Source organism: Dipodomys merriami, unplaced genomic scaffold (assembly GCF_024711535.1).
Source record: "Dipodomys merriami isolate MVZ:Mamm:240054 unplaced genomic scaffold, mDipMer1.0.p SCAF_15, whole genome shotgun sequence".
NCBI classification, from domain to species: domain Eukaryota; kingdom Metazoa; phylum Chordata; class Mammalia; order Rodentia; family Heteromyidae; genus Dipodomys; species Dipodomys merriami.
The window spans coordinates 11508543-11536140 of NW_027202826.1; the positions used below are offsets into that span (position 1 = coordinate 11508543).

Below are 27598 nucleotides of genomic sequence, written 5' to 3' on the forward strand. Positions count from 1 at the left end.
TTCCACAGAGATAAATTGCTCTAGGGTGACACCAAATAGTATATTTTAGTTTATTTTTATTTGTAGTAGTCTGAACTCTGAAGATTATCTCTAAAATTAAATATTAATATTGCATGTAGGACCAAGGATTTAAAAATATTCCAGCCATGCCATCCATTGCTTCTGGGGTAAGTCTGCTGCACTATTCCAGCCCTAGTGAATAGTTAATGCCTTGAACTATTCCAATCACCACAGGTTGCCAAGCCACCAAGTAACGAAGCCAGTCCAGGATCTGTCCGTACAGAAAATGTGTGCGCTCCCAGCTGAATCTCAGTAAAGGAATTTGTTGGATAGAAAGCCAAAGTACCAGAAACATTCATCCATATCACTTGCAACTATAACAGACAATGTACTGTAATGAAGGGGTGTCTTCTTTCTTGTTCATCCTCTGTGCTCAGTTAAAAGCCTTCTATCAGTGTACATCTGTAAATTTAGGTACTCAGGTAGCTGGGATTGGGAGGGTCATCATTTGAGGCCAGCCAGGCAAAGAGTTCACAGGCCACCTCAACCAATCAAATCTAGTTTGTTGCTACTCGACTGTCATCTCAGCTATATGAGATATGTCAACAGGAGGACCGAGGTCCAGGTTAGCCTAGACAAAAAGTGAGCCCTTATTCAAAAAATAAAAATAAAAACCAAAATGGATTGAGGGTTCAATGGTACAGTGTCTGCAGGCCCAAGGCTCTGCCTTCAAATACCAGTACTGCCAACATAAAAGGTAAAAAGCAAAAAAGAAGTCTGTCAAGTTATTCTTTTTATACTATTATGGTTATCATTGTTATTTATACCACACTGAAAAGAAATAGAAACAAAACCAGGTGCCAGTGGCTCATGCCTGTAATCTAGCAACCAAGGAAGCCGAGATCTGAGGATCGCTGTTCAAAGCCAGCCTGGGCAGGAAAGTCCGTGAGACCCTTATCTCCAATTAACCACCAGAAAACTAGAAGTGGAGCTGTGTCTAAAAGTGGTAGTGTTAGCCTTGAGTGAAAGAGCTTAGGGACAGTGCCCAGACCCTGACTGCAAGCCCATGACTGATGTAGGGGTAGGGGAGGGAACTTTCTGTCTATATAACATGGGGTAGGAGCATAGCTCTTGCCCATGCATGCTCAAGTGCATGGGTCTAGTGTAAACAATGACAACCACAGCATTAGTTCATCATATATAAGACATACCTTTACCTGGTATCTTTAACAAACAGTCCTGGGCTGGGCGGGGAAGGTGGCTCAGAGGTGGAGCGCTTGCCTTGCGTGCATAAGGCGCTGGGTTTGATTCCTCAGCACCACAAAAGCAGAAAAAGCTAGAAGTGGCACTGTGGCTCAAGTGGTAGATTGCTAGCCTTGAGCTGAAGAGCTCAGGGACAGCACCCAGGCCCCGAGTTCAGGCCCCATGACTGACAAAAACAAAAACAAAAACAAAACAAAACAAAACAAATAGTCCTAAAGGAACATAATCCTTATCTCTGGCGGCAATTTTACAAAGGGCAGCTTTTTACATATAGCTTTACCTTACATTGTGTCTCTAGAAAGAATGCAGGTGATATTTATTAGTTTATTCTCTCCAGAATGTATAAAGAAACAAGTCACCCTTTTATATTTAAACTGTCTTTAAAGTAACACTGGTGATCACATTATCACTGGTTTTCTTTTTCCTTTTATTTTTTTGGGGGTGGAGCAGTAATGGAGTTTGAACTCAGGGCCTCATGCTTGCTAGGCAGGCACTGTACCACTTGAGCTAGGCCCACAGACACATCTGCATTTAGTTTATTTTTCAGGTATAGTTTACTATTTTTGCTCAACAATGACCTTGAACCACAATCCTCTTATATCCAACTTCTGAGTAGCCGAGATTATAGCATGCACCATTGTGCCCCACTAGTTTACTGTGATAAGGGTCCACTTTTTGCCTGAGTTGTCCTTGAACTGTGGTCCTATCTTTGCCTCCTGGGTAGCTGGAATTACAAGTGTGAGCCAGCTTGCCTAACCGTTAATCATCAGTTTTCTGACAAAGATTATGCATTGTAGTCTTATTAGTTCCTAACTGAAAGTGCTTCTGATTCATGTCAGATCCTAGAAGGTGACAGGAGGGTCAGTAAATGGAGAGGGAGGAGCAGGGAGCGGGTACAGGGTCAGCATTGAGTGGGGTTCACCAAGAGTCAGGCCTGTAAATGGAGCGAAGATGATGGTGTAGGTGTTCGATGCCATCACGGCAAGTCTTGTAGGAGGCCTCGGGCCTCCTTCCCAGATGCCCTTCTTGAAACTCACTCAAGAGATGGAGCGCTGCTGCCATTAGCTATCATGAGCACCCACAGAACTGTAAGGCGGATGATTATCTTTGTGTTAGCTCTGGATCAGAGCCATTCCCTTTCCGTGGTCTTAATGAGACCTGCGTTTCTTCTGTTGAGTTCCTGGCGTCTATAAAAAAAAATCCTAGTTGCTGCCATTTGCTGCCATATACTGTCGTGTTTGTAGGAGTTTGTCTCCTTTCAGTATCATTACCACAAGGGCTTAGCCTAAAAAGAGCAGAGACACAGCAAGGCATTTAAAACACTGAAATTCAGGGCAAGGAGAAAATGTAGTTTGGCCTAAAAATGTATTTCTCTACACTTCAGTTCATACTTGGGGCTTTTACACTTTGGACTCTAACTTACCTATTAATCTCCCCTCCCATCACCCATCCAATTCAATCATGCATGCATCCATCCTTTGTATTTTCCTTATGGTTTTCAATATCCTGTTTCATTTCTGCTAAATCCCTTAATGTGGAAAATATGAGACAGAAAGAGTAGTATGTTAGGCATTTCACTTCCTAACCAGAGCAGTAACATAGACAAGCCATTTTTTTTCTTGCCAATGCTGGGGCTTGAACTCAGAGCCTGGGCACTGTCCCTGAGTTTCTTTTGTTCAAGGCTATCAATCTACCACTTGAGCCACAGCGCTTTTTCTGTTTATGTGGTACTGAGGAATCGAACCCAGGGCTTCATGCATGCCAGACAAGCACTCTATCACTAAGCCACATTCCCAGCCCTAGACAAGCCATTTTGAAATAGGTTGTTAGAGACAATGAAGAGTTCTACTGTAGCTGTAGAGCAATAATGAAAGTTTAGCTTAAAGAATGCACCCCTAGAAATAGTTGAGATAGTAGTTTGCACATTTGCGAAAGGATACGGATTGCTGATCATCCTCTTCAGATCCACCTTCTCTTTGCAGTATGGGCAGGTCTGCTTTTTCCCAACAATACACCAGCCTCGGATGCAGAATTCATGAAAGCTGAAGGAACTTGTTAGGGAAGTTCTAGATAGTCAGGAGTAAGGACTAGTGAGGTGGAAGAGATCCTAGCTTAGTAGCACGGGGTGGGGATGGCTGCGAGGCCTACACTTCTTTAAGGAGACTCTAGGAGACGGAGAGCCCCAAGCAAGGACAATGAGCTGTGAAGGGGCTTGAGCTCGAGTTTGCTCACTCTGTGGCACGTAACTTCTTGACCTTAAGTGTAAGTTCTTTCTCCACTTCACTCTAATAAGAACTAGATAAAAACAGTTGGCTGCTTTTACACTCAAGCATTTTTTTCATGTATTCACCTTAGTAGTTCCCAATTCTAAATTTGCACCAGTCCTTGAATTCACAGCCTGGGCACTGTTCCTGAGCTTTTTTGCTTAAGGCTAGTGTTCTATCACTTGAGCCACAGCTCCACTTCTGGCTTTTTAGTAGTAAAATGGAGATAAGCAACTCACTAACTTTTCCTGCCCAAGTTGACCTTGAACCTCAAGCCTCAGATCTCAGCCTCTTAAGTAGCTGTAATTTATAGGTGTGAACCTACTCAGTTCTACTTTTTGTCACTTACTTGTTATTTTCTTTCTTTCTTTTTTTGGGGGGGGTCCAGTCATGGGGCCTGGGTGCTGTCCCTCAGCTCTTCAGCTCAGGGCTAGCGCTCTATCACTTGAGCCACAGCACCACTTCCGGCTTTTTTCTTTTTGCTTATGTGGTGCTGAGGAATCGAACCCAGGGCCTCAGGCATGCAAGGCAAGCACTCTACCACTGAGCCACCTTCCCAGCCCCTTACTTGTTATTTTCTATATAATCAGACTTGTCTTAGGCAAATTTAAATTATGTCAATAAATTTGAGAATCAATCATTCCTTTCCTCCCTCCTTCCATCCATTTTTCATTCCCTACTTTCTTTCCTCCTTCTCTCCCTCCTTTCCTTCCTCTCTTCCTTCCATCTTCTTTCAATACAAGGAACTTACTCTAGGCATCATGAGATCCTTTGTGCTCTCTTTCTCTCTGTCTCTCTGTCTCTCAGGCCATATGTTACCTAGAGGACTATGTCTTATTCACCTTCCTGTCCTCACTACGTTTAGCAAGTATCTAAGAAATATTTGTTGAATGAATCATTCAAAAGCAGTTTTTGGAAATAAATATTTCCAGCTTTTGCAAAACTACAGATAGGGGCAAAATGATTGTGTATAAATTGAAATTCATCCTATTGATTGATTTCTTCTACCACTAGCATAGGAATAGTGGGATCACAGTCCTCTGACCAGCCTGCCTCACACCCGTTTGTCCTGGCTGGCGGGGAAGTTCCCTCCCTGATGCACCGACGGCTGTGAGGCGCCACAGCAGCAAGTCTGTGGGTAATCTCTCAATTCTATGTTGAGAAATTTGGGACATTAAGAAAATATATCTTGGGCTGGGAAGGTGGCTCAGTGGTAGAGCACTTGCCTTGCATGCTCAAGGCCCTGGGTTTGATGCCTCGGCACCAAATAAGCAAAAAGAATAAAGCCGGAAGTGGCGCTGTGGCTCAAGTGGTAGAGCGCTAGTCTTGAGCTGAAGAGCTGAGGGACAGCGCCCAGGCCCAGAGTTCAGGCCCCACGACCGGACCCCTCCCCCCCAAAAAAGAAAACATATGTTTAGGTCAACAGAAAATAGATTGCAACAAACCTATTTGAATCCAAACCCATACAGTCCTTTTTCAAAAGGGCTACAATATAGCCCTATCTGCCATCTGGGTATAGAGTTCAGCACGAAAAATGTCCACCTGTTCTGTTCTTTCCTTTCCCTTTCTTCCTTCCTTCCTTTCCCTTTCTTCCTTCCTTCCTTTCCCTTTCTTTCTTTCTTTCTCCCTTTCTTTCTTTCTTTCTTTCTCTCTTTCTTCCTTCCTTTATTTCTTTCTCTCTTTCTTCCTTCCTTTCTTTCCTTCCTTCCTTCCTTCCTTCCTTCCTTCCTTCCTTCCTTCCTTCCTTCCTTTCTTTCTTTCTTTCTTTCTTTCTCTTTCTTTCTTCCTTCCTTCCTTTCTTCCTTCCTTTCTTTTTCTTTCTTTCTTTCTTTTCTTTTCTCTCTCTCTCCCTTCCCCCCCCCTTCATTCTTTCTCGCCAGTCCTGGGCACTGTCTCTAAGCTTCTTTTAGCTCAAGACTAGCACTCCACCACTTGAACCACGGTGCCATTTCTGGCTTTTTCTGTGACTAGTTGGACTTCCTTGCCCAGGCTGGCTTCAAACCTTAGATCTCAGCTTCCTAAATAGCTAGAGCTACAGGCGTGAACCACCAGCACCCAGCCACATTTTCTTAAACATACTCTTTCACCCCCAGGTCTCCATGCTGAGAAACATGCACACTGCAGGATGGCTGCAGAGACACCCCCACAGAATCCCTCCTCAGCGTGACCACACGAGCCCACCGCTCACTGAGATGACTCATGCTCAAATGAGCCATTAATAATACTCCCTGCAAGGCAAATTTAAAGGTGACTACATTTTAGATTACATATGCACACATGTCCAACAATCCCTAAGGGCTTTTAAAGGTGGAGAGAGAAAATATTTCCATTTGCAAATGGCAGAAGGGGCTCTGTGCCAACATTTGAAAAGTAAATCATATTAAAACCCAGGCCAGACTTGGAACATTTCTAACTAAGAATGATCTTTTCTTGGGGAGGAGGGGGAGAAGAGAGAAAGGTACGGTATTGAAAAAAGCACTATAGAATTCCATATGGGATATCTTCATGTTTCTTCCCTTGACATTTTAAGGCTTAAATGTGGGAGCGAAGGCTCCTGTTACATTTGAGATGCATTTGGATTTCTGACTCAGAATTGAAGAGGTGGAAACTGTCCAGATTAAAGGCGCTGGCTCATCCATGCTCTTTGGAGAGAGAAGGTATTGTAGGCCGCATGCAGTGGGCTGGGGAGGGGCGCAGCCCGCCTGAGCGGCACACAGAGCTCCAGCTTTGTAGAGGGACAATGCTGTGAGATTGGTCCTGCTCTATGAAGTAAAGATAAATGATGCTTTGTTTTGTATTTAGGAACAAATTAAAGTATGCTTTGCTGGCCAACCCAAATCCAAACTTGGGTACCCGCAGCCACATGCCTGGACAACATGCACTGCTTTGTGCAGGGGTTTTGATGCACATGGTTTTTGGTGTACTGAGGCCTTTCTCAAGGCCTGCTGGGGGGTTCCCAGAAAGAACAGCTAGTTTCCACACCATGGCTTGTCCATTACCGTCACCACAGGCTCCCCCTCAGCCTTAGAGAATTACCTGAGGAGGAGCCCATAGCTGAAGAAACCAATAGTTCAAGAACAAGACACCAAATTTTGGTCTTTCTTGTAGTTGCCTGAAGTATTTTCTTATTGCATGTAGTGTGACTTTTTGGGGGAGGGAAGGGAATGGAAAACACTGTCCCTGAGCTATTTTGCTCAAAGCTATTGCTCTATTTGAGCCGCTGCTCTACTTCTGGGGGGTTGCTAGTTAAATGCAGATAGGAGTCTGCCCAGGCTGGCCTCAAACCAGGATCCTCAGATCTCAGCCTCCTGAGTAGCTAGGATTACATGTGTGAGCCAAAGGCTTAGACTTAGGGCTTAGACTTAATAAGAAAGCAGGTGAGGATCTTGGTTTTCTCCCACAACCATCTGTCTCTTGTTGTTCCAAATGGGTTCCCTGGATTCTTTCTAGGCCAAGTGCACTGTGTCAAGGTTGAGATACCACCAGGCCCCACTCACACTGGCCTGTGCCTCCTCCCTTGGGGATGGAAGCCAGGCCTGCCTTAGTCTGAGAGCTCATGTGCCACACTCCCAGCCCCTTTATTTTCTTACTCTCAACCCCCATTTTTCTCTTTTGGTCCTTCTTGGCTGGGTGTTCATCTGTGGCTTCCACCATTTCCCAATGAGCTCCCTTCAGTCAATACTGCCTTCTGGTTTATGGGGACTAAGAGACCTTTTAGGAGACTGAAATGATTGTAGAGCATGTTCATATTAATTAGGAGTTCACAATGCAAGAAGGATCGTCAGAAAGTCTCAGAAATAGAGTTGGCCAGAAGAGTGAAGATGTGGGGCTTGGAGAGGGAGGCTAAGCAAGACAGAAGATGGGGAAGAGAGGAGAGGGAGGGAAGGAGAGGAGAGGGAGGGAAGAAGAGGAGAGGGTGGGAAGGAGAGGAGAGGGAGGGAAGGGAGCTAGGCTGGATGCAGCGGGGGCTGGGGAAAGGATACACATGATTGCATGGGAGCTGGTAGGTGTTTTCAATGAGCCCTTCTTCCTCGAGCTCCACGATGATCTTCTGCCCACACACGGCACAGATATTGTCTGCCAGGCTCCTGGTGGGCATCCCGCTGACACTGTAGAACTGTCAGGAAATGAGCAAGGGGAACACTGTTTGACAGCCGGCACCCGCCATTTCTGAACACAGTGCAGCCCCAGGTCCTAACAGAATCTCCTGGGTTAGAACTCTTGCCACCTTTTCATGTAGGAACAAGGCAGCAGGGGAGTTGAGATTTCCAGGCACAGCCCACTGAATCCCAAGGGGACCCGAAGTTCATTGCTAATCATAGTGTCTACCTGTAGTCTTCCCTTGAAAGAGAAGAGGTTTTTGCCCAGGGCTGTAGTTTCTCAATCACACAGGAAGCCTTGGAGCTTAGCTCTTACCTGGCCCTTCCTTTCCTTTTCAGAGTATGACCTGGAGAGCTGTAGTAAATCCAAGCACTTGTCTTGTTTTTAAATGCCCATGTTTTTACAGGGAGCTCACAGACTTGTCACTCTTAGAAGGCAATGCTTTTAGAATCCTAGGGTACCTACACCTTCCGGGGCTGAAGAGGGAGTTCTCAACTTGGGCAAGACATCAGGTTGTTTTTTTCTTAATAGAAAATGTATTTTTTAGTAGTTTTACATTTAAAATATCTAATATCTATAAAGACAGTATATATGCCATACATCCAGTTTCTCCTATTAGCAGATTGTGTGTGTGTGTGTGTGTGTGTGTGTGTGTCTGTCTGTCTGTCTGTCTGTCTGTCTGTACTGGGGCTTGAATTCAGAGCCTCCAACTCCTTTATATTCAACGCTAGCATTCTACCACTTAAGCCATACCTCCACCTCTAGGTTTTACCTGGTTAATTAGAAATAAGAGCTTTGTGGACTTCCTGCCCAGGCTAGCCTTGAATTAGGATCCTCAGATCTTAGCCTCCTAAATAAGTAGCATTTCAAGTGTGAGCAACTGGTGCCCAGCCCATGTTTCTTTTTTATTATGGAATAGTATTAGAAACCAAGATCTGGAAATTGGGGTGCAGAAGGAGGCATTGTTTCTACAACCTCTTAGCAGACAGTACAAGAAAATATATCTGCATATACTAACATGTGTATATGTCCACAACTCCAAGTATTCTGTACTTACATGTTCATCTAAATTTATACTAAGCTAAAGCTGGATCCCATTTTAATATATCATAGCTCCTTCTTCTTGCCTTTAATTGTTTATTCAGACAATGAGAAACCTAGCTTCTATAATCAGATATCCATTTATTTTTCAGTGGCTCAATTTCAGAATACATGTAGAGGGGCATCAGAATTGTTCATCCAAAAGCTTAAAGGCATGACTTTATCAGCCAGATTACAATGTAATGTACAGTTCCTCTTGCTTTTGGTCTTATATTCTCCACTAATTTTAAATTTCCTTAGGATAACACATCCTCTACCTTCAATAGGGCTAGTTCACACATTCGCAATACAATGAGATTCCTTCCTCTCAGTCTTCATTCTTCTGTGGAATCCTCTGACCTCCTAAATAACTTTTCAATTTTGCATGCATGAAGGTTCATTCTTTCTGAAACATCATTCTTAAAGATTCTGAAAAATGCTGTGTGTCTCATCTCCTTGTCCTAGCGTGAAACAGAATGAGTCCTCCATTTGACTAGGACTCCATCTGAGAACCACAGGAAAAGCATGCAGTGCCAAAGTCTGTGGACCCTCTGCTCTGGTTCTTTGGAAAACATCTTAAGGAAATCTATACACATATAAAAATAAATCCCTGAGCTTCACCTATTCACCCCTGCTCCCTCCCTAAACCCCTACAGCCCTGCGCTGCTACGGTTGGGCCTTTCCTGAAATGTCATATAAAAGGAACCATTCTTTACAGACTCCTTTTGGACTTGCTCCTCACCCTCAGCAACATGCATTTGAGATTTGTCCATGATTTTGGATGGCTTAATAGCTCGTTCTTTTTTTTTTTTTTTTACTAAGGAGGGTTTTTAAACCAAGCAGATGCATTGGCTTCATTCCCGGACATTCTGGCTTAATTGATCTGGTGTGAGGCTCAGACACTGGTCTGGGAATGGAGGCTGGTCCTCCTTTGTTTGCTTCTTCACACACACACACCACTCACAGACACATGCACACTGGTGGCTGGGCCAGTGGCTGCATGCAGTGATTTGTATAGAGTTGGGAGCTAGCATGAAGGCCACAGAGGCCCACAGCATGGACTGAGCACTGCTGGACTGTTGGAGGGGTTGGATCAAGTGAGGTCTCTGAAAAGCTAGTTGTTTGGCCAGCTGAAATCTCTTCTTCTTGGTCCACAGGAGAACTGGCCCAACACCACCCTTCTCTTCCTTCAACCCTGCTCATAAATAAGCACAACAGTTTTGAGCATTGGTGGGGAGAGGAAGGGGGAAGGAGGTCGATATGACTCTGTATTTCATTGGAACGGGGAGTGGCCTTCTGTGCCCACCTTGAACCTCATCAGAAAGGCAGCTTGCCCACAGACCACACATGACCACCAAGTTCCCAGGGCCTGCTGTTGCAGCAGTGCACTGCAGAGGATGGGTGTGGGCTCTAGAAAGAGGATGGGAGAGAGCCCTGGTGCAAGGAAGACAAAGAGGTGCTGATAAGGTCAAGGGGTGCAAATGGAGCTCAAAGAACCCAGAAGCCGGCTCTTCTCTTACACTCGTTTTCCTGTTTCAGATCTGGCTGTGTATCACGAGACAAGAAGGGAAGAGGATGTGGACCCCTGGGTTTGTAACTGTTTAGAGGTGTGCATGGTCAGGCATAGAGGAATGTTCTCAAAGCCCAAATCTGGAATCCATCTAACTGGAAAGTATGTTTATTCTAATGTTTAATCATTTTAATTTTAAGACAGTGGAACACACACACACACACACACACACACACACACACACACACACACACACACACACACACACACACACACACACACACACACACACACACACACACACACACACACACACACACACACACACACACACACACACACACACACACACACGCTGTTTGGGATTTTAAAATATGAAAGGCACCAATATACTATCAACACACATTTTGTATTTTCTGTTTCTTTGGATGCTGGGTCGTAATAACTTAATCTTTCTGGTGAGTATCACAGTGAGTTACTGTCGATGCCGAAGTGCTTTCATGAAGCATCAAATACAAATCTAGATGATTTGTGGTGCTGAGGATACAACCCAGAGTGAGTTCTACTACTGAGCTATACCACAGCCTCTCAAATATGAATTTTATTTGCAGTAGGTGGAGTTTCAGGAGAGAGAAAGGGTTTGGTTAGAAGTATCCTATGGATGATGACTTGAATAACTATCACATTTTATTAATGGCACAGGATTACTACAAGATGACTTACTCCTCGCTGTTATATATAAGAAATGTGTTTTCTAATTAGTTAGCCAGGACTATTTTCTGAGGCAAGAATCAGTGGATCTGAGAGAACCAAAGCAGTTCCAGAGGAAAACGTGGATGGAAATATTAAGATGAGACCATTTCTCCCATGTCATAAATGATTTCAAGCAAGGAAAAGCAGCACTTACCCCAATAGTAGAAGCCATGAAATCAGAGCAGATCTCAGCAAAATCTCTCCCCATTATCCCGTAGTAGAGGCCATAGAACAAGGAAACGATGCCAAACTCCATGGAATCTCTGGCTTTGATTCTACGTAAAACAACATCACCAGGAAGTAAGAATGTAGCCCCTGAGTGAATTTAAATTTCTCTCAAATGGCACCGTTCAGAGCTGGTGGACAAGGAACTCCTGGGGAGTCCCCTTATTCTTGGGTGACACATTCCCAAACCCTTAGTGGGTATGTGACATCTCACTGCTGGGCCCCATGTAGATTGTTTTTACCTCTATACGCACGTCTACGATGAAGCTTAATTTATAAATAAGGCATAGCAAGAGATTAACAACTTTTAAGAACAATGTCATTCTTATCAGTGGTTTCAAAGTTGGCTAAGCACAGAAAGGCCCGGGAAGCTTATTAAAAGCTATTTCTCCAGGCCACAGGCCAGATCAGTCCTAATCATAATCTCTAATAGCCCCAGGATGGGACTCAGGCAGCAAAAACACCAAATGACTCCTGTGAGTGGCTAGTATTAATAACCACCATAGAAGTAGGTTCCAGCCCCAGCCATAGACTAGAATCACGAGGGAGTTTTAAATATATACTGATGCATCAGCTCACCAAGGACGCTAGTTGAGTTGGTCTTGGGTGGCGTCTCTGCATGGCAGCATTTTTAAAGCATTTACCAGATAACAAGAGCTGCAAATTCTCTTGTATACTTTAGATTCTATAAAATGCTTCCAAATACTTCGTTTGCCTAACAAATGTTTGGGATAGATACAATGATTTCTTCTTTATACGTGAAAAGATGAAGACTCAGAGGGGAAAAAATAGTTGCTTCACATGACAATCAATAGTTAACAAAGCCAGGAATCAAGTTCAGATTTTACTGGGTACTCTACCAGTTGAGCCATATGCTTTGTGCTCTGGTTATTTTTTTTTAATATTATTTTATTTTATTTGAGAACATACTGTACAGAGGGGCTACAATTACATGGGCAGGATAATGCATACATTTCTTACCAAGCATTGCAGGCTCTGGTTATTTTTGAGACCAGGTCTTGCCTTTTGTCTGGATTGGCCTGGACTGGCCTGGACTGTGATCCTCCTATTTACACTTTCTGCTGTAATGGGATTATAGGCAGGAACCATCCCACCTAACTTTGTCTTTGTTGAAATGAGATCCTCTGAACTGTGTTTTGCCCAGGCTGGTCTCAAACTGCCATCTTTGCCATCTTTGCCTTCTGAATAGCTAGGATTATGGGTATGAGCCACCATGCCTGGCTCAAGCTCAGATTTTTGAGGACCTTTGGTACTATGCCTTAGTTATAATGAATTAATGAAAACAATTTATTTTTATGAAAACAATTTTTAACAAGTTGAAGCATATTTCAAATACTGGGGTTCTCTGTGCTAGTCCTTCCCCTCCTCCCACACTTCTTTTTAAGGGAAAGATCTTTTTTTTTTTTTTTTTTTGGGTCCGGTTATGGGGCCTGAACTCTGGGCCTGGGCACTGTCCCTCAGCTCTTCAGCTCAAGGCTAGCGCTCTACCACTTGAGCCATAGCACCATTTCCGGCTTTTTTTTCTTTTTGCTTATTTGGTGCTGAGGAATCGAACCCAGGGCCTCTGGCATGCAAGGCATGCGCTCTACCACTGAGCCACCTTCCCAGCCCGGGAAAGATCTTTTAAAAGATGAAGAATTAGCCCTAAATGAGTTTGAATCTTCTTTCTTGCCTAGTTGGTTTGTTATATCTGCCAGTACATTGGTTTGTTATAGATGCTGGTACATTTCACATTATAACACATCTTATTTCATATTTCAAGCTTTCAATAGTCATAGGAGCTAGCAGCAACCTCATTGGACAGTTCGCTGCTTCTGTAGACACAAAGAAAGGACACATATGATTGGAAGTTCCCGCCCAATCAGGATACTCCATCACCATTAGAGACCTACTTTTAATGGTGAACTTTGTAGCTCAAGTACAGATTCTCTTTAAAGTTCCAAAGTTTTAAAAATCTTTAAAAGATATTTTACTTTGTAGGAACTCCCCTCTTGCTATTCTAGTGATTTCCCCCAATCGTTAGCACTATTGGGGAACATAGTGTTAAGTATTATTTAAAAAAATAGGGGCATAGAACACCATGGAGTCAAAGCTGGGAGGGTCTGTGCCAAGGTGAATGGCGCAGTCAGGTGTTGGGGGGTGTTCTAGCCTCGCGGGAGATACCTACTTGAAAAGTAAGTTGAATCCACACATTGTGAACATGATCGCCAAATAGCCTATCACACCAAAGGCATAGCTCAATTTGTAGATGAGAAGAAACCATTTGTAGACCAATCTGTGACAATTGGGGAGAACACAGAAAATGACAGAAAAGTATGTGGTCTTTCCCGAACAGTGTCATAAATAATCTTTTGATTTATTGATATTTTTGAGGCTAATCCTCTTAAAATCTTAGGCAATAACACTCCTAGAACAATGGTAATCCCAAGTGGTTTCTTGAAACTTCTGGTAAATATGCTTATGTTCACGAGTATAAAAGAATTATAGATATATGCTACTGATAGCTTAGTTTTTAAAGAGCTTTTATCTTAAAGAGCTTTTATTCTTTTGGAAGTATTGGCCTAGTGTGGCAAGCCCAAGAGATGGACAATGATAATACCAGCATTCTGAAGATGATGTGTGGAGACACAGCAATGTTTAGAAGACGTGGCACACAAGATGCTCACTAGGTCATTGCTATGGCTGCCTTTGATTTTTCTCTCCTCTCTCTTCTGGTCTACTGGGGATACAACTTTCCAAGCAAGATAAGAGTCCAGAGCTGTTTCTACTCGAATGACATGAAAACTGATAAACCAGGTAAGAAGTTGCATTACTGGTTCAGAGCAGCCTCCCAGTGAGTGCTGGGCCTTGCAGTTGATGAGGCCAGCCACCTGGTCTTGCACGTCGCCTGTCTGTGGAGCCTGAACTTCATGCTTGTTGAGTGGCATGACCTTAGGAAGTAGAAAGACTCTCACTTCTCCTTCTCTGCCCCTCTGCACTGCAGCCAGGTGATTCTGGGAGAGGAGGAGCCACAGGGTTGGTGCTAGAGACCCCTCCCAGGGCTTGCCTCTCCAATGATGCTGATCCGTTCCCACTGGCTTCCTCCTATACTGAATCGACCATTTCTAAATGGAATCTAGGTCTGACTCACCTATCACACATGGTGAAGGAAAGATCTATAAAAGTGTCAGGGCCTACCACTGCTCTCATGGAAGAGCTCCTTTTCCCTACGACTTTACTAGAAGAACCTTCATTACACTGTCACATTGCTCTCTTCCCATGCCTTCTGGGTCTGCTTTAGAATGCAGTGGAGCTTTTAGCTCTCAGACTGGACTTGGGGTACAGAGCTGTGCAGTCAGGAAACTGAAGATGGGTCATGGGCATGAGAAGCAGATGCAGGGCCCCCTGGCCACTTGAGAGGGGATGACCATGAAGAACAATGAAGCTGCACTCGGGTGTCTCTCACTGAAGTCAGCTGATGTGTCTGCACTTTGTATTTAGCTGGAACAACTCATTATACAGTGGGGCAGCAAACCAGTCTCGTTGATATGCAATATGGATTATATGCAGGGGACAGAGACAAGGATGTTTGTGTTATCTGAAATGGAGAGCACTTTATATATCTCAAATAACTTAGTTAACACCCTGTTTATGCCAGCTTAAATATTTTCAGGTTAAAACACAGACTTTCAACTCTTGCTTTATTTTCAAGAGTGTGACAGAACTCACAGTGAATTAAAACTAAAAATAACCTTGCAAATAATAGTAGTCTAGAAATTTGCAGAAGGAGTTTCACTTCTCTCAGTCTTCACCTTGCTCAGTGAAAATGTGAAATTATAAGTTTGACAGCTATTAAACGTCACTATTAAATAACCTCCATGGATGAACAGCAGTATTACTAACCTCCAAATAGTTATGCTACCAAAAAATAAAAGAAGTTAAATAAGCAGGCTCATGGGGAAGAAAGGAATGGAATACATACCGTGGCGTTCTTCCTGAGAGAGGTTTTCGGGTGGCTCTGAAGAGGATATAACTGGTGACAAGAGAGAACATGCCCCACAGAGACAGAAACCGCCACCAGAAAAGCTTAATGGTGAAATAGAGAGGCACAACCCACATCTGCAGCAAGGTCACCAGCTGTCAGAGAAATGAACACAGTCTCCTTCAATGACTGAGGGCCTGCATAGCATCTCTGTGAATACTATTATTTTGTAGTGCTTGGGATTGAACCTAGGACCTCAGAAAAGCTAATTATGCACCATACTCCAGAGCTACACCCCAGGCCTGGATCTCCATGACTAAATCATTCAGAATCTTCGTGGGAGAAGCCATCTTCACTACCAGATCTGCTTCCTGTGACTGGCTCACCATCCAACTGTAAGTGATGGGGAGAATTGGTATAATCCTCTGAAAATCCAAATGGGAAATGATCCCAAATACCCACTTTCTGTCACTTCCTTCCATTTATTTCAGAACAAAGCTATTCTGGACAATGTGATGTTGGGCAAACAAGTCCCATGATAGCTGCAACAGTTGGGGATGCCTGCCCTGCCTGTCTGTGCTGCCTTAGGTGAAGACGGAAGGAGACCTGAGGTGAGAAAGAATTCTGAAAACCACAGGGCACTGCATGGAGCCAAGGGGCTGCCTGTGAGCACGTGCACAGCTGTGTCAATAAAGGAAGTGGCAGTGGAGGACTCAGAGCCCATCCCCTCCTTGCTACTCCTGTGTGCTCTGCAGTGGCCTGTGCCACTGATGTGAGTGTAAAGCCTACTGATGGGGATTTAACCTGGCTGGCACCAATCTCACAGCTCACTGAACTGGAAAGACTGAGCTGATGGCCCAGAGAGGCACTGACTTGGTTTTGTGACCTTAGCAACAGTTCTACTTCTCAGCGCAGGCTAATCCCTCTCTTGGTTTTTGTTGTTGTTGTTTTGTTTTGTTTTAAGTCAGCGGACTTGAACTCAGGGCCTGGATGCTTTCCCTGAGACTTTTTGCTCAAAGCTAGCATTCTACCACTTTGAGCCATAGCTTCACTTCCAGTTTTTGAATGGTTAAATTGGAGATAAAAGTCTCACAGCCTTTCCTGCCCCAGCTGGCTTTGAACCACAATCCTCAGACCTCAGCCTCCTGAATAACTAGGCTTACAGGTGCGAGCCACTGGCACCCAGCCATATTTGGCTCCTGTAAGGAAGGTCTTGGTGTGGTCTAATGTCAATCAGGAAGTCTATTAGGCAGGATGTGAGGGTGTTCTAAAGGTGAGCATACCGCAGCCACTCTGCCAATAAGTAACATCTTCATTCTCCTTCTCAGAAACTAACTAGGGTAAGAGTTCTTTAGAATTACGCAGGTCTGCTTTCTGAAAACACTAAGGTTGTTATATACGTGCCTTTGGGGAAAATTCCTTGAGAGAGATTTCTAAAGAATTCAGGAGGGCTGGGAAGATGGCTCAGTGGTAGAGCGCTTGCCTTGCATGCCTGAGGCCCTGGGTTCGATTCCTCAGCACCACATAAGCAAAATGAAAAAAGCCAGAAGTGGAGCTGTGACTCAAGTGGTAGAGCTCTAGCCTTGAGCTGAAGAGCTGAGGGACAGCGCCCAGGCCCAGAGTTCAGGCCCCACAACCGGGCCCAAAAAAAAAAAAAAAAAAAAAAAAAAAGAATTCAGGAAAAACATTGTATAACTTTTTTTTGCTGCTGCTGTTTTTAAATTTCAGGGTAAATGGAATATTTTTTTTACTTTTGCCCAAATTACTCAGATAAATTGCTTTAATTTTCCATCCTATTGGTGGCTGTGGTCAGAGCTGATGAATAAGTAAGCACCTTTATTTATGATATTGAGATCAATACATATACACAGCATACATACATATGTACAAGTAGGAAAAGCAGGCTTTACTTACAGAATTCTCCCAAATGTCTGAACCCACCTGCTGGAGAACTAAGACTCAAGAAATGCTTATGCTAGCACTCAGCATTAGCCACCTGGAGCCTAGTATTGATAATGAAAGTTATGACTCATTAAAATATCTCATCAGGCCAGATCAGTAGCCCATACCTATAATCTTAGTTACTTAGGTGGTTGAGATCTAAGGCTCATGGTTCAAAGCCAGCCCAGACAGGAATGTTTGTGAGACTTTTATCTCCAGTTAATGGTGGTTAAAGCCAGAAGTGGAGTTGTGGCTCAAGTGGTAGAGTGCTAGCCTTGAGCCCAAACGCTCAAGGACAGGGCCCAGGACGTGAGTTCAAGCCCCAAGACTGGCACACATGTACACACACACACACACACACACACACACACACACACACACACACACACACACACACACACACACACACACACACACACACACACACACACACACACACACACACACACACACACACACACACACACACACACACACACACACACACACGTCATTAGTATTTTTTGGGGGGGGTCCAGTCGTTGGGCCTGAACTCTGGGTCTGGGCGCTGTCCCTCAGCTCTTCAGCTCAAGGCTAGTGCTCTACCACTTGAGCCACAGCGCTACTTCTGGCTTTTTTCTTTTTGTTTATGTAGTACTGAGGAATCGAACCCAGGGCCTCATGCATGCAAGGCAAGCGCTCCACCACTGAGCCACCTTCCCAGCCCCATGTCATCAGTATTTTTGCTCACTTATTTCCCATAGCGGATTATAAAGATATAAATTATAAGTCATAAATTATAGATTCACTGACTTTAAAAAGTCTACTAAGTCAGATATTAAAGAAGGAAATGGACATCTTTCAAAATCTGCTCATCATTGGTACTTTTAATATTTCCTGGCAGGTGCTCTACCACTGACCCACACCTCCAGCCCTTTTCATATTTCTAAGAATTTGATTTATTCCCTCCAAAGAATGAAAACTTCTGAATAAAAAAATTGAATGATTTCATTTAGGGAGACTACTATGCTTTTTAAAAATCACTCTGCTTTTATATTTTATATTGTATATCACAATCCAACATTTATAAGAGTACTCCATTTCCTTAACATTTATGATAGGCTGGGCGTTGGTTGCTCTGTCATCCTAGCTACTCCAGAGCTACTCATGATCTGAGGATCATGGTTTAAAGCCAGACAGGGCAGGAAAGTTCATGAGACTTTTATCTCCAAAACTGGAAGTGGAGCTGTGGCTCAAAGTGATAGAGTGCTAACCTTGGGCAAAAACTAGCCTGAGTTCAAGCCTTACAATCAACAGAAGAACATTAGGATAGATTAGATGTACAATTGGGCATGATTTTTAAGAAATGAGTTCTCTCCCTGTGAATCTATAAGAATAGGCTATTTCTAGAAGATCCCAAAATTCTTACTTGATGCCTGGATCTAATTAACAATGAATAACAATGTTCAATGTATAGACATGCTACTTAAAAAAAAAAGTCTTTGGACATCAGAAATGCAAAGAAAGAAAAAAAATCATTACAATGTATGATGGATGCAAATATTTGGTTTCTTAGCCATCTTTAAAGTGGATACCCAGCACCATATTTTCTCAACATGTCAAGAGATAGGTCAGAAATTTGCATTATGGATTCAATAATTGTATGAGAAGTCATTTTGAAATGAAGGCCACATTTCATTGCAATTTAAAAGATTTTTTAAAATGAATTTCCAGAGTAGTTAAACCTTTTCATTTTTAATAGTAACTGCCACATATGAAATGGAGGAATGCTGTGCCTCATAAATAAACACATGCCCGATGTGAAATCGAGGTGGACACATGCCAAGGGGGAGGCCTGTCATGTGGAACACATTAGTAATGCCAGAGGGGTCACCATCTGGGCATGTGCATATAAAACACATCTGCAGCACCAGCAAAGGCAGCCCATGCGTCTGGATCCTATCATCCCCATCCTCCCCACCCACCTATCAGAACAGGAGGAATTTTCTGACCAATCAGATGCTGCCCGAAGGTACCATGTTTCTTCTTGTTTCCCTGCACATAATGAATGTTAAAAGAATTGCAGATCAAATAAAAACAAAGGTACCTTTCATTTGTTTCATTGCACAAAATGAAGAATGGACCATGCAGTATAAAAAAGAGAATTTATGTGATGCTAGTTTCCTTTGTGCTGTGCGTGTGTGTGTGTGTGTGTGTGTGTGTGTGTGTGTGTGTGTGTGTGTTTATGGCACAGAGGAGGCAGAAGATGCTCAGAGGTGAGCATTTACATAATAAAACTGATTATAATAAACAAATGATTAAGTGTAAATAAATAACCGATTCCAGGAAACCTTGATGCTGTTGATCCAAAAGCAGTGAAGAAAATGGATATGACATGAGCAAGAAGAACATGGAATTTGGCATGTGAAGGACACTGTCTCCAAATAAATCCAGAGGATTGATTTTGTTATTTAACTCTGCAAGATGATTCTACAATACTACACACAGACGTATGTAAGTATGTAAGTGAATATTTGTGCCTTGCTCATTTAAAAAAGATTTCAGCAGACACAACGCCACGTGTGCATGGACGTATTTCCACAGACGCGCAGAGCATTCACTGCGCTGCACTGGTAATATTCATTACCACAGCTCTATCCCTGATGGAGCTCATGAGACCTCCTGGACCAAGGTGTTCTGCTATTCCAAACCATCCCTTTCCTGGGCCATTGGTGGAATCTACTCATGCACAAAAAAGAAAGTGGTTCACTTAAATCAGGATTTCTCAACCTTGGCACCATGAGCATTTGGGCCAGATAATTTTTCTTGTGAAGAGCTAGATGCCCCTCCTCCACACTTCCTTCAATGGAATCATGACAAATAAAACATGTTTGTAGCCAGGCACTGGTGGCTCACGCCTGTAATCCTAGCTACTCAGAAGGCTGAGATCTGAGGGTCTCAGTTCAAAGCCAGCCCGGGCAGGAAAAGCCATGAGATTCTTATCTCCAACAAACCACCAAAAACTGGAAGTGGCACTGTAGCTCAAGTGGTAGAGTGATTGCCTTGAGCTGAAGAGCTGAGGGACAGCATCTAGGCCCAGAGTTCAAGCCCCACGACCGACAAAAAAGAAAAAGAAAAAAAAAGAAAGAAAGAAAATGAAAAAATGAAAACAGCTCCTGAGGACAATTTTTCACCTAGTTGAGAACCACTGACTTAAGCCAACGCAGTTCTTCAGCCTGGTCGCAAGGCGGGGAGGTGGCAGGTGACAAGCTCAGGCAGGCTTCCAGCGCCCAGAGGACTCACGTTGTAGGAGCGGCCATGCCTCTGTCTCCACTGCACCAGTGCCACCTGGGCGACGACCAGGGCAGAGACGAAGATCAGGATCATCTCCACGTGCATGGACTCGTGGCCCCGGTGCATCTGGTACATCCTCTCCTGTTGCAGGCTGCAAGCAAGAAATTCGATCCTCAAATCTCAACCCCCTGAGTAGCTAGGATTATAGGCCTGAGTCACCAGCACCAAGCTTAGTGTGTGTGTGTGTGTGTGTGTGTGTGTGTGTGTGTGTGTGTGTGTGTGTGTGTGTGTGTGTGTGTGTGTGTGTGTGTGTGTGTGTGTGTGTGTGTGTGTGTGTGTGTGTGTGTGTGTGTGTGTTCAGAGTCTTGCACTTGCTAGGGAGGTGTTCTACCACATGAGCCACACCCCCGGCTGTTTTTTTGCCTTTTTTTTTTTCAGGTAAGATCTCATGTTTTTTTCCTCGTCAACCTGGACCACAACCTTCCTTTCTTCAACCTCTGGTACAGCTGTATCACAAGCCACACCACCATACCCAGCTTATTGTTTGAGAGGAAGTCTCAAACTTTTGCCTAGGCTGTCATCAAACAGGGATCCTCTTGCTCTTTGCCTCTTAAGGAGCTGGGATTACAGGCTTGAACCACTTTACTTGGCCTTTAGTCTGGTCTTTTTAGGTCAAGCGATGAGGCTGAGGAGACTTTGGTTCCAGTTCCTATCTGTCAGTTCATTATCTCCTAACTTGGGGAAGTCATGGACCTCTCTCTGAGTCTCAGTTTCCTCATTTGTGAATTTTAAGTTAATCCCTGGGAGCCTCATGATCCACGGGACATAAGACTATAAAGCACATATGTTATTTGTACTGGTATGAGGAAGAATTATGACTGGTAGGCTGAATCATTGAAAAAAAAAAGCCATTTCAAAGATACACTTTAATTTTAACATAAAAAAAAGAAAAAGAAAAAAAAAGCCATTTCTAGAAACTAAAAAAATAGTAAAGTATTGGTAATTTCAAGTAATTTCTACTAGCTTTCAAGTAGATGTTGCCTACGCCAACAATGAGTACATTATCCATGGACGACAGAACACTCCAGAGCACACTTGTAAATGCTGTTGGGCAATAACTTAGGGAGAAAGGATAGAGAGGCATGTAACACCTTCAGAGGATGGCTGGGTGTTTTAGTGTTTAGCTGGAAAATTTGTTTTGTAAAATGGTAGGTAAAAATCACTGAAATCGTAGGTCATCTGACTTAGCATCCTATAACAGAAGTGACCTTGAAGGAAATCTAGAGCAGCGGCTCTTTACCTTGACTGTCAGTTGGAGCTTTTAAAAATCCTGCCCCCCAAGCTATAGCCCAGATCCATTAGGTGACGGGTGTCACTACGAGCCCTCAACCTGCCAGCCCAAACCTGTCAGCACTTCCGAATTGGGCCTTCAGCCTCCAGAACTATGAGAACAGAAGTTTCTGTTGCTTTTGCCATCCCTCCAGCCTGTGGTACTTTGCTGACTTAACTAATACAGGTTTCCAGCATGTGAGCTAGGCATTTGTGATTAATTTTTAATTTTATTTTTAAATGAATACATTAAAGCATAAAATATACCCTTATAGTAATAATATTAATGGGTCCCATGTAATGTTTGGATACATGTATATGGTATATAATGTGTACATCATCTGTAATACTTCAAGTTTCCAATGTGATTTTTTTCTTTTTTTTTTTTTTTGCTTTTTTGGTTAGTCCTGGGGCTTGAACTCAGAGCCTGGGCACTGGGCCCTGAACTTCTTTTTGCTCAAGGCTAGCACTCTACCACTTCAGCCACAGTGCCACTTCTGGCCTTTTCTGTGTATGTGGCACTAAGGAATGAGACCCAGGGCTGAATTCATGCATGCTAGGCAAGCATTCTACCACTCACTGAGCCACCTTCCCAGCCCCCCATGTGATTTTAAGGGGAAGCTAAGGTTCAAAATCACTGGCCTCGAGGAAGGCTGGGGGGAGGGTCTTCAAGTGCCATTCACGAAAAAGGAGGAAACTTAAGAATGCTGTGGCATCTTCTGAATATTGGCCAGTATTCTCTCTCACTGGCAGTCCCATCAGTCCCATAAGCCCTTTAAGATTCCAATGATAACTGATTACAAGCAGTCTGCTTGTGTACCAGTCAATAGACCATGACCTGCGACAGCAGATCAGTGGCATACCAGCCATGTTGTCTCTACCAACTTTTCTACAGTCTGGGAGAACCCAGTGCTGCTGAAAGGGCTCTATCCAAATCTCAGGACTGCCCCCTGCAGGAGAAGGTGTAGAAATAAACCCGCCTAGTAAATATCCCTGTTTGAGTTCAGCTTCTTTGAAATGGACTCTTAGCTGTCAGTGCTGGAAGAAATACAGATGGAGTAAAATCTCATTTATCAAGTGAAGAAGCGGCAGTTCAGATCAGGAAATGATCTGAATAATACTGGAAGCTGAGCTCAGGAGACAAGACTGACTTCTAGAAGAAATAAGAAGTGAACAAAAATGACAGTAGCTTAAAAACTTAATTATGATTTTAACATCCCCAGACCCCAAAACCAATATTTAATATTCTGCATAATTAAGAGACTTCCAACTTAGGTACTGTGGATTGAAGAGTGAATTCATCATCAACCTAAAGTAAAACTTGCATAGATGGAAAACAAAATATGCTTTATGAATACATTCTATGTATGTGTATCTATATTCACATATAAATATTTGCACATATAGCATGAAAAGCATTTCAAATGGGTTAACTTATGTGGAAGCCCTTTGAAAAGTATAAATTAGTATACAACTGTAATACATATTTCCTATTTGAAGTAGGAATATGTCTATAATTGGTTACTGTAGTGCAAAAAGGGAGGAACTTTTTATTTTTATTTCTTTCATGTGGTGTTCACAACACCCAATGGCTCCAGGCAGGTCCCAGAACACAGGGGAAGGAGCAAATAAAAAAAACCAGCTGCAGCTGGGTGCTGGTGGCTCATGCCTATAATCCTAGCTCAGAAGGCTGAGATCTGAGGATCATGGTTCAAAGCCAGCCCAGGCAGTAAAGTCCACAAGACTCTTACCTCCAATTAAAAAAAAAAAACTGGAAGTGGTGCTGTGGCTCAAGTGGTAGAGCGCTAGCCTTGAGCTGAAGAGCTGAGTGACAGTGCCCAGGCCCAGAGTTCAAGCCCCACAACTGACAGAAAGAAAAGAAAGAAAGAAAAGAAAGAAAGAAAAGAAACACAGAAAGAGAGAGAGAAAGAGAGAGAGAAAGGAAGGAAGGAAGGAAGGAGGAAGGAAAGGAAAGGAAAGGAAGGAAGGAAGGAAGGAAGGAAGGAAGAAAACCAACTGTATCATGTGCCTAAAATCAATAGTAACCTGACGCTCTGTTAATCTAGCTTCGTGAGATTTCACAGGTAGGTCCTGCAGTTGTGGTCCGAGGCCTCTTTATTCTTCAAACATAGGGCTCCCTTACCCACCTGCTCTACCCTGTGCAGTATGCAACTAAAGGCAGAATTTCCTTCCATTTCTCAGACTATTAAGAAGCAAATCTAATTTTTAATAACAACTACAGAAATGCTAAGAACTTACTTCCATGCGTCATCTGCTGAAAGCTTTGTGTGAGAAATCTGAAAAACATTAAAAAAAAAAAAAGACCCTGATTAAAATTGCCTTAACTTATCAGTTTGTAATTTCAGGCATGTCACAGGAAACCTAAACTGTGAAAATAGCAATGCTTCTTAGGATAATTTAGGATGAAAGTCCGATTAAAATGACTTGCTTACACACAATCAAAACAAAACAAAAGAATCAGGTCACCATTGATGAATATTTTATTCCGCTTCCAGGTGAGAAAATGTCCATTACTGAACTTCTATTTTGGCCAATGTGGGAGAGAGGGGCTCTCAAGAGGCAGTGGCAATCTGGCTTCTGGGATTTAAGGTGTGGGTTCAGTATCCGTAAAAAAAAGACCCATTTCTGGTGTCCTAAATGATGTCAAACTAACTCCAACTTCAAGGTTTTAGAGAAAGCACTGACCAGAGGCTGTGTTTGGAGCATTGTTATACACATATGTCCTTCTAGCAAGTAGGTGTCATTACCTACTGGGGAGAGGGTCTACTCAGGTCTTGTGTCCTTACAGATTGAATAGGCCAGCCCAGGACATTCCCAGGACAATGTCCCTCCATGTGCTGCTTCCCATGAGTACTGCTAAACCACTATATTTGGTTATTTGAAAACTTAGGGGCATTCATTGGGAAGACACAGTCTTACATCTTTCCGAAAGAGCACAGACAGCTTAATGCCTCATTCCCAAGTGTTAACAGAGTTAGATGTTTGAGGTTCATGCCTGTAATCCTAGCTAGCTACTCAGGAGGCTGAGATGTGAGAATTGTGGTTTGAAACCAGTCCAGGCAGGAAAGTCCCTGAGACTCTTATCTCAAATAGCCACAAAAAGTCAGAAATGGAGCTGTGGCTCCAAGTGGTAGAGTAGTAGCCTTGAGCAAAAGAAGCTCAGGGATAGTGCCCAAGCCCCAAGTTCAAGCCCCAGTACAGGCGCACAAACAACAAAGCCCACCATTATTTCCCAGAGAAAAGGTAAAATAGGATAAGGATGATGATGATGATGATAAGAACCATAGTGATGATGAGTCATCTCTATTCTAGTTCTTTCATATATATATATATATATATATATATATTTCTAGGATGTCTATATTTTGGACCATATTTTCTAATATGTTATTTTTGAAGCCTATTGAAGATACCAAGAGTATTTACTTTGGAAGGAGAATGACCCTACAATTCATTTGGAAGGACAGCATATGAGGCCAGCCAGGAAAATTCAGAAGAGTAAAGACGAGGACTTGGCCCACCAGTCTCTGAAATCTATGATAAAGCCACAGGAATCAAGTGAAAGCAGCCAGTACCGGCCAAGGGATGGGAAGACAACGAACAGACTCCAGGAACTGACTGACTTAAGTGCCTCTGAGTCACTCTGATAAATGAGTCACTTCAAATCAGAGGATAAATGGTACTAGGACAATTGGCTAGGCATTTGGAAAAAAGTGCAATAGAATCCATTCATACTCATTTCTTCAAAATAAATTCCAGATGCATCAAAATTTTAAATGCAAGGAAGAAAATCTTAAAAGCACTCGAAGAAAATACAGATGAATAATTTTTCCAATCTTGTAGCAATCATATTTCTAAATATGACATGGAGCCCAGAAATGGTAAACTAAAACAATGAACAGATTTTGAGGACATAAAAACTAATTATATGATAACAAGTCTATTTGGAAGACAGATTACACTGGGGAAGGGAATAACCTACAAGAGAGGAGGAAGTTAATAATACCCTTGAGATTTTTCAGGTCCTCCTATGGCCAGGTCAGATTTTCCCACTCCTGCAAGTACTACAAGAGAAATGAACTCTCTGAGAAAACAAGATGATAGAAATTTTATATATATATGAGAAAGACTGAGAACAAATTGGAGAACTCTGTCAGCATTTTAAAGAAAAGCCAGATGCTGGTGTCTCATGCCTGTAATCCTAGTTACTCATGAGCCTAAGATCTGAGGATTGCAGTTCAGAGCCAGCCCAAACAGGAAACTCCATGAGACTCTTATCTCCAATAAACTCAGAAAAAGCCAGAAGTGTGGCTGTGGGTCAAGTGATAGAGCACTGGCCTTGGGCAAAAAAAGCTCAGTGACAGAGCCTGGGTTCAAGCCCTAGGATGGGCCAAAAAGAAAAAGAAAAAAAAAAAAGCCAGTGTACTCAGGAGGCTGAGATCTGAGGATCTTGGTTTGAAGCCAGTCAGGCAGGAAAGTCCATGAGACATGTATCTCCAATTAACCACCAGAAAACTGGAAGTAGAGCTGTGGCTCAAAGTGGTAGAGTGCTAGCCTTGAGCAAAAAGAGCTCAGGGACAGTGTCCAGGCCCTGAGTTCAAGCCCCAGGATCAAAAACAGAAACAACCCCCCCCCCAAAAAAACCCAACAGTCACAGAGAAAGAGCCTAGATGAGAAATACAAGAACATTAGAAAATCTGGCTCAGAGAGAGAGAAAGTTCACATCCAAATAATAGGATCTCTAGAATTAGCAAGTGGCAGAAAACTTACGAACTCATACAAGAAAACCAAGGACTGAAAGACAGCCACTTTCAAATGAAATACTAGCCAGCTGCGGGACACATGCCTGAGAAAGACCCACGCCTTTCAGTGCTGTGTGACCTCAGTGCTCCTTGGCTGCCATCACCACGAGGCCGGATCCAGTCCACTGCTGAAGGCCGGGCTCAAATGCCACCCTTCCCCATCCCTGCCGGCTCAGGAGCAATCTTTAAAGCTTCTCGAAAATCCAGCACTTCCCTGCGCCTGTTCAAGAACACTAACACCTGCGTGCCGTCCCTGCGTTACCTTTGCCCTTGTGAGCGCCCCGGGAGCCGCTCTGACGGACGGATGCCCTCCATCCACCCTAGCACGCAGCTCCGGAACCGCACTGCCTACTAGCGAAAAACAAAGCCAGATATGTGGTTCCACCACCACCGGGAGGAGGAAAGGACTGCCCGCGGATCTCAAGCTTACGCACCCATCTGCAGGCGAATGAATGGAGCCAGGTCCACCAGCTGAGGGGTGACCTGATCTGCCCGCCCTCAGGAACCTGGGACGGGGGGGGCGCGCAGGTACCAGGCCCCTCCTGGGGGCCTCCTTCAAGGCCTGGGCCTTTCCCCGGGATCCTGGGCCAAGGAGGCAGGAGGCAGTCTGGGGAGGGCAGGGTGGAACGGATGGGGGATCATCATGGAAGAGAACGAGCGAGGACGGAGGAGAGCGAGGGAGCGAAGGGAGAGGAGAGGGAGGAGGGGATGGTGGCGTCGCCCAGGTCCCGTCCCGGCCTCCGGACGCGGCCGGCTCGCCGCACCATGGCCGGGCTCGGGAGGGCCGCGCTGGGCCGGCGCTCGGCGCGGACTCCGGGTCCAGGCAGGTGTCTCCAGCCCGTGCGCCCTGGGGTCGCGGCGACGCGGCGGGGTCCCCGGGCCACGCCCCCCCGTACCTGCTCCGGCTGCGGGGGCGCCTCCGGCACCGCGGCCCTGCGCGCAGCCGCCCGCGCAGCCATGGCCGGCCCGCGCGCCTTCGCCCCGGCGTCTGGGGCCGCGCGGAGCTGGGCGCCCCGGGCCGCGAGCCCGCAGGTGGGGGCCGAGGAGCCGCGGC

General features: G+C 44.1%; 2 protein-coding genes across 11 annotated transcripts in view; one reads left to right on the plus strand and one right to left on the minus strand.

Moving 5' to 3' along the window:
- The window catches only part of Tlr2 (toll like receptor 2), a 37336-nt gene extending 10205 nt beyond the window's left edge, over positions 1-27131 (plus strand). For 2 of the 9 annotated variants that reach the window (XR_011371889.1, XR_011371894.1), the window contains exons 4-8: positions 10248-10380; positions 13772-14013; positions 15412-15573; positions 15670-15789; positions 19445-21923. The gene's annotated coding sequence lies outside the window, so the exon portion shown is untranslated. Of the gene's footprint in view, positions 1-9865; positions 10165-10247; positions 10381-13771; positions 14014-15411; positions 15574-15669; positions 15790-18002; positions 18821-18860; positions 19136-19444; positions 21924-25141 lie in introns of those variants that run through there. The other 7 variants (XR_011371893.1, XR_011371890.1, XR_011371891.1 and 4 more) reach the window with 7 other exon arrangements.
- Rnf175 (ring finger protein 175) lies at positions 37-27558 on the minus strand. Of its 2 annotated transcripts, XM_070022248.1 has the most exons (9): positions 27441-27557; positions 23981-24018; positions 20402-20543; positions 15179-15333; positions 13385-13492; positions 11126-11246; positions 7511-7644; positions 3204-3305; positions 37-302 (listed from the first exon to the last, which is right to left on the minus strand). In XM_070022248.1, the coding sequence occupies exons 1-9, from the start codon at positions 27501-27503 to the stop codon at positions 182-184; spliced, it is 984 nt and encodes a 327-aa protein (XP_069878349.1). In that variant the 5' UTR covers positions 27504-27557; the 3' UTR covers positions 37-181. The 2 variants fall into 2 exon arrangements, with proteins under 2 accessions (XP_069878349.1, XP_069878350.1); XM_070022249.1 differs by lacking the exon at positions 13385-13492 and having other exon boundaries at positions 27441-27558.
- Between the last annotated feature and the right edge of the window lie 40 nt (positions 27559-27598).

Coding starts and splice junctions, on each gene's coding strand:
- Rnf175 (XM_070022248.1), bottom strand. CDS start 27,503: ATGGCTGCGCGGGCGGCTGCGCGCAGGGCCGCGGTGCCGGAGGCGCCC. Junction 20,544..23,980: donor TCAGCAGATGACGCATGGAA/GTAAGTTCTTAG, acceptor TCTTGCTTGCAG/CCTGCAACAGGAGAGGATGT. Junction 7,645..11,125: donor TCATGGCTTCTACTATTGGG/GTAAGTGCTGCT, acceptor ATTTCCTGACAG/TTCTACAGTGTCAGCGGGAT.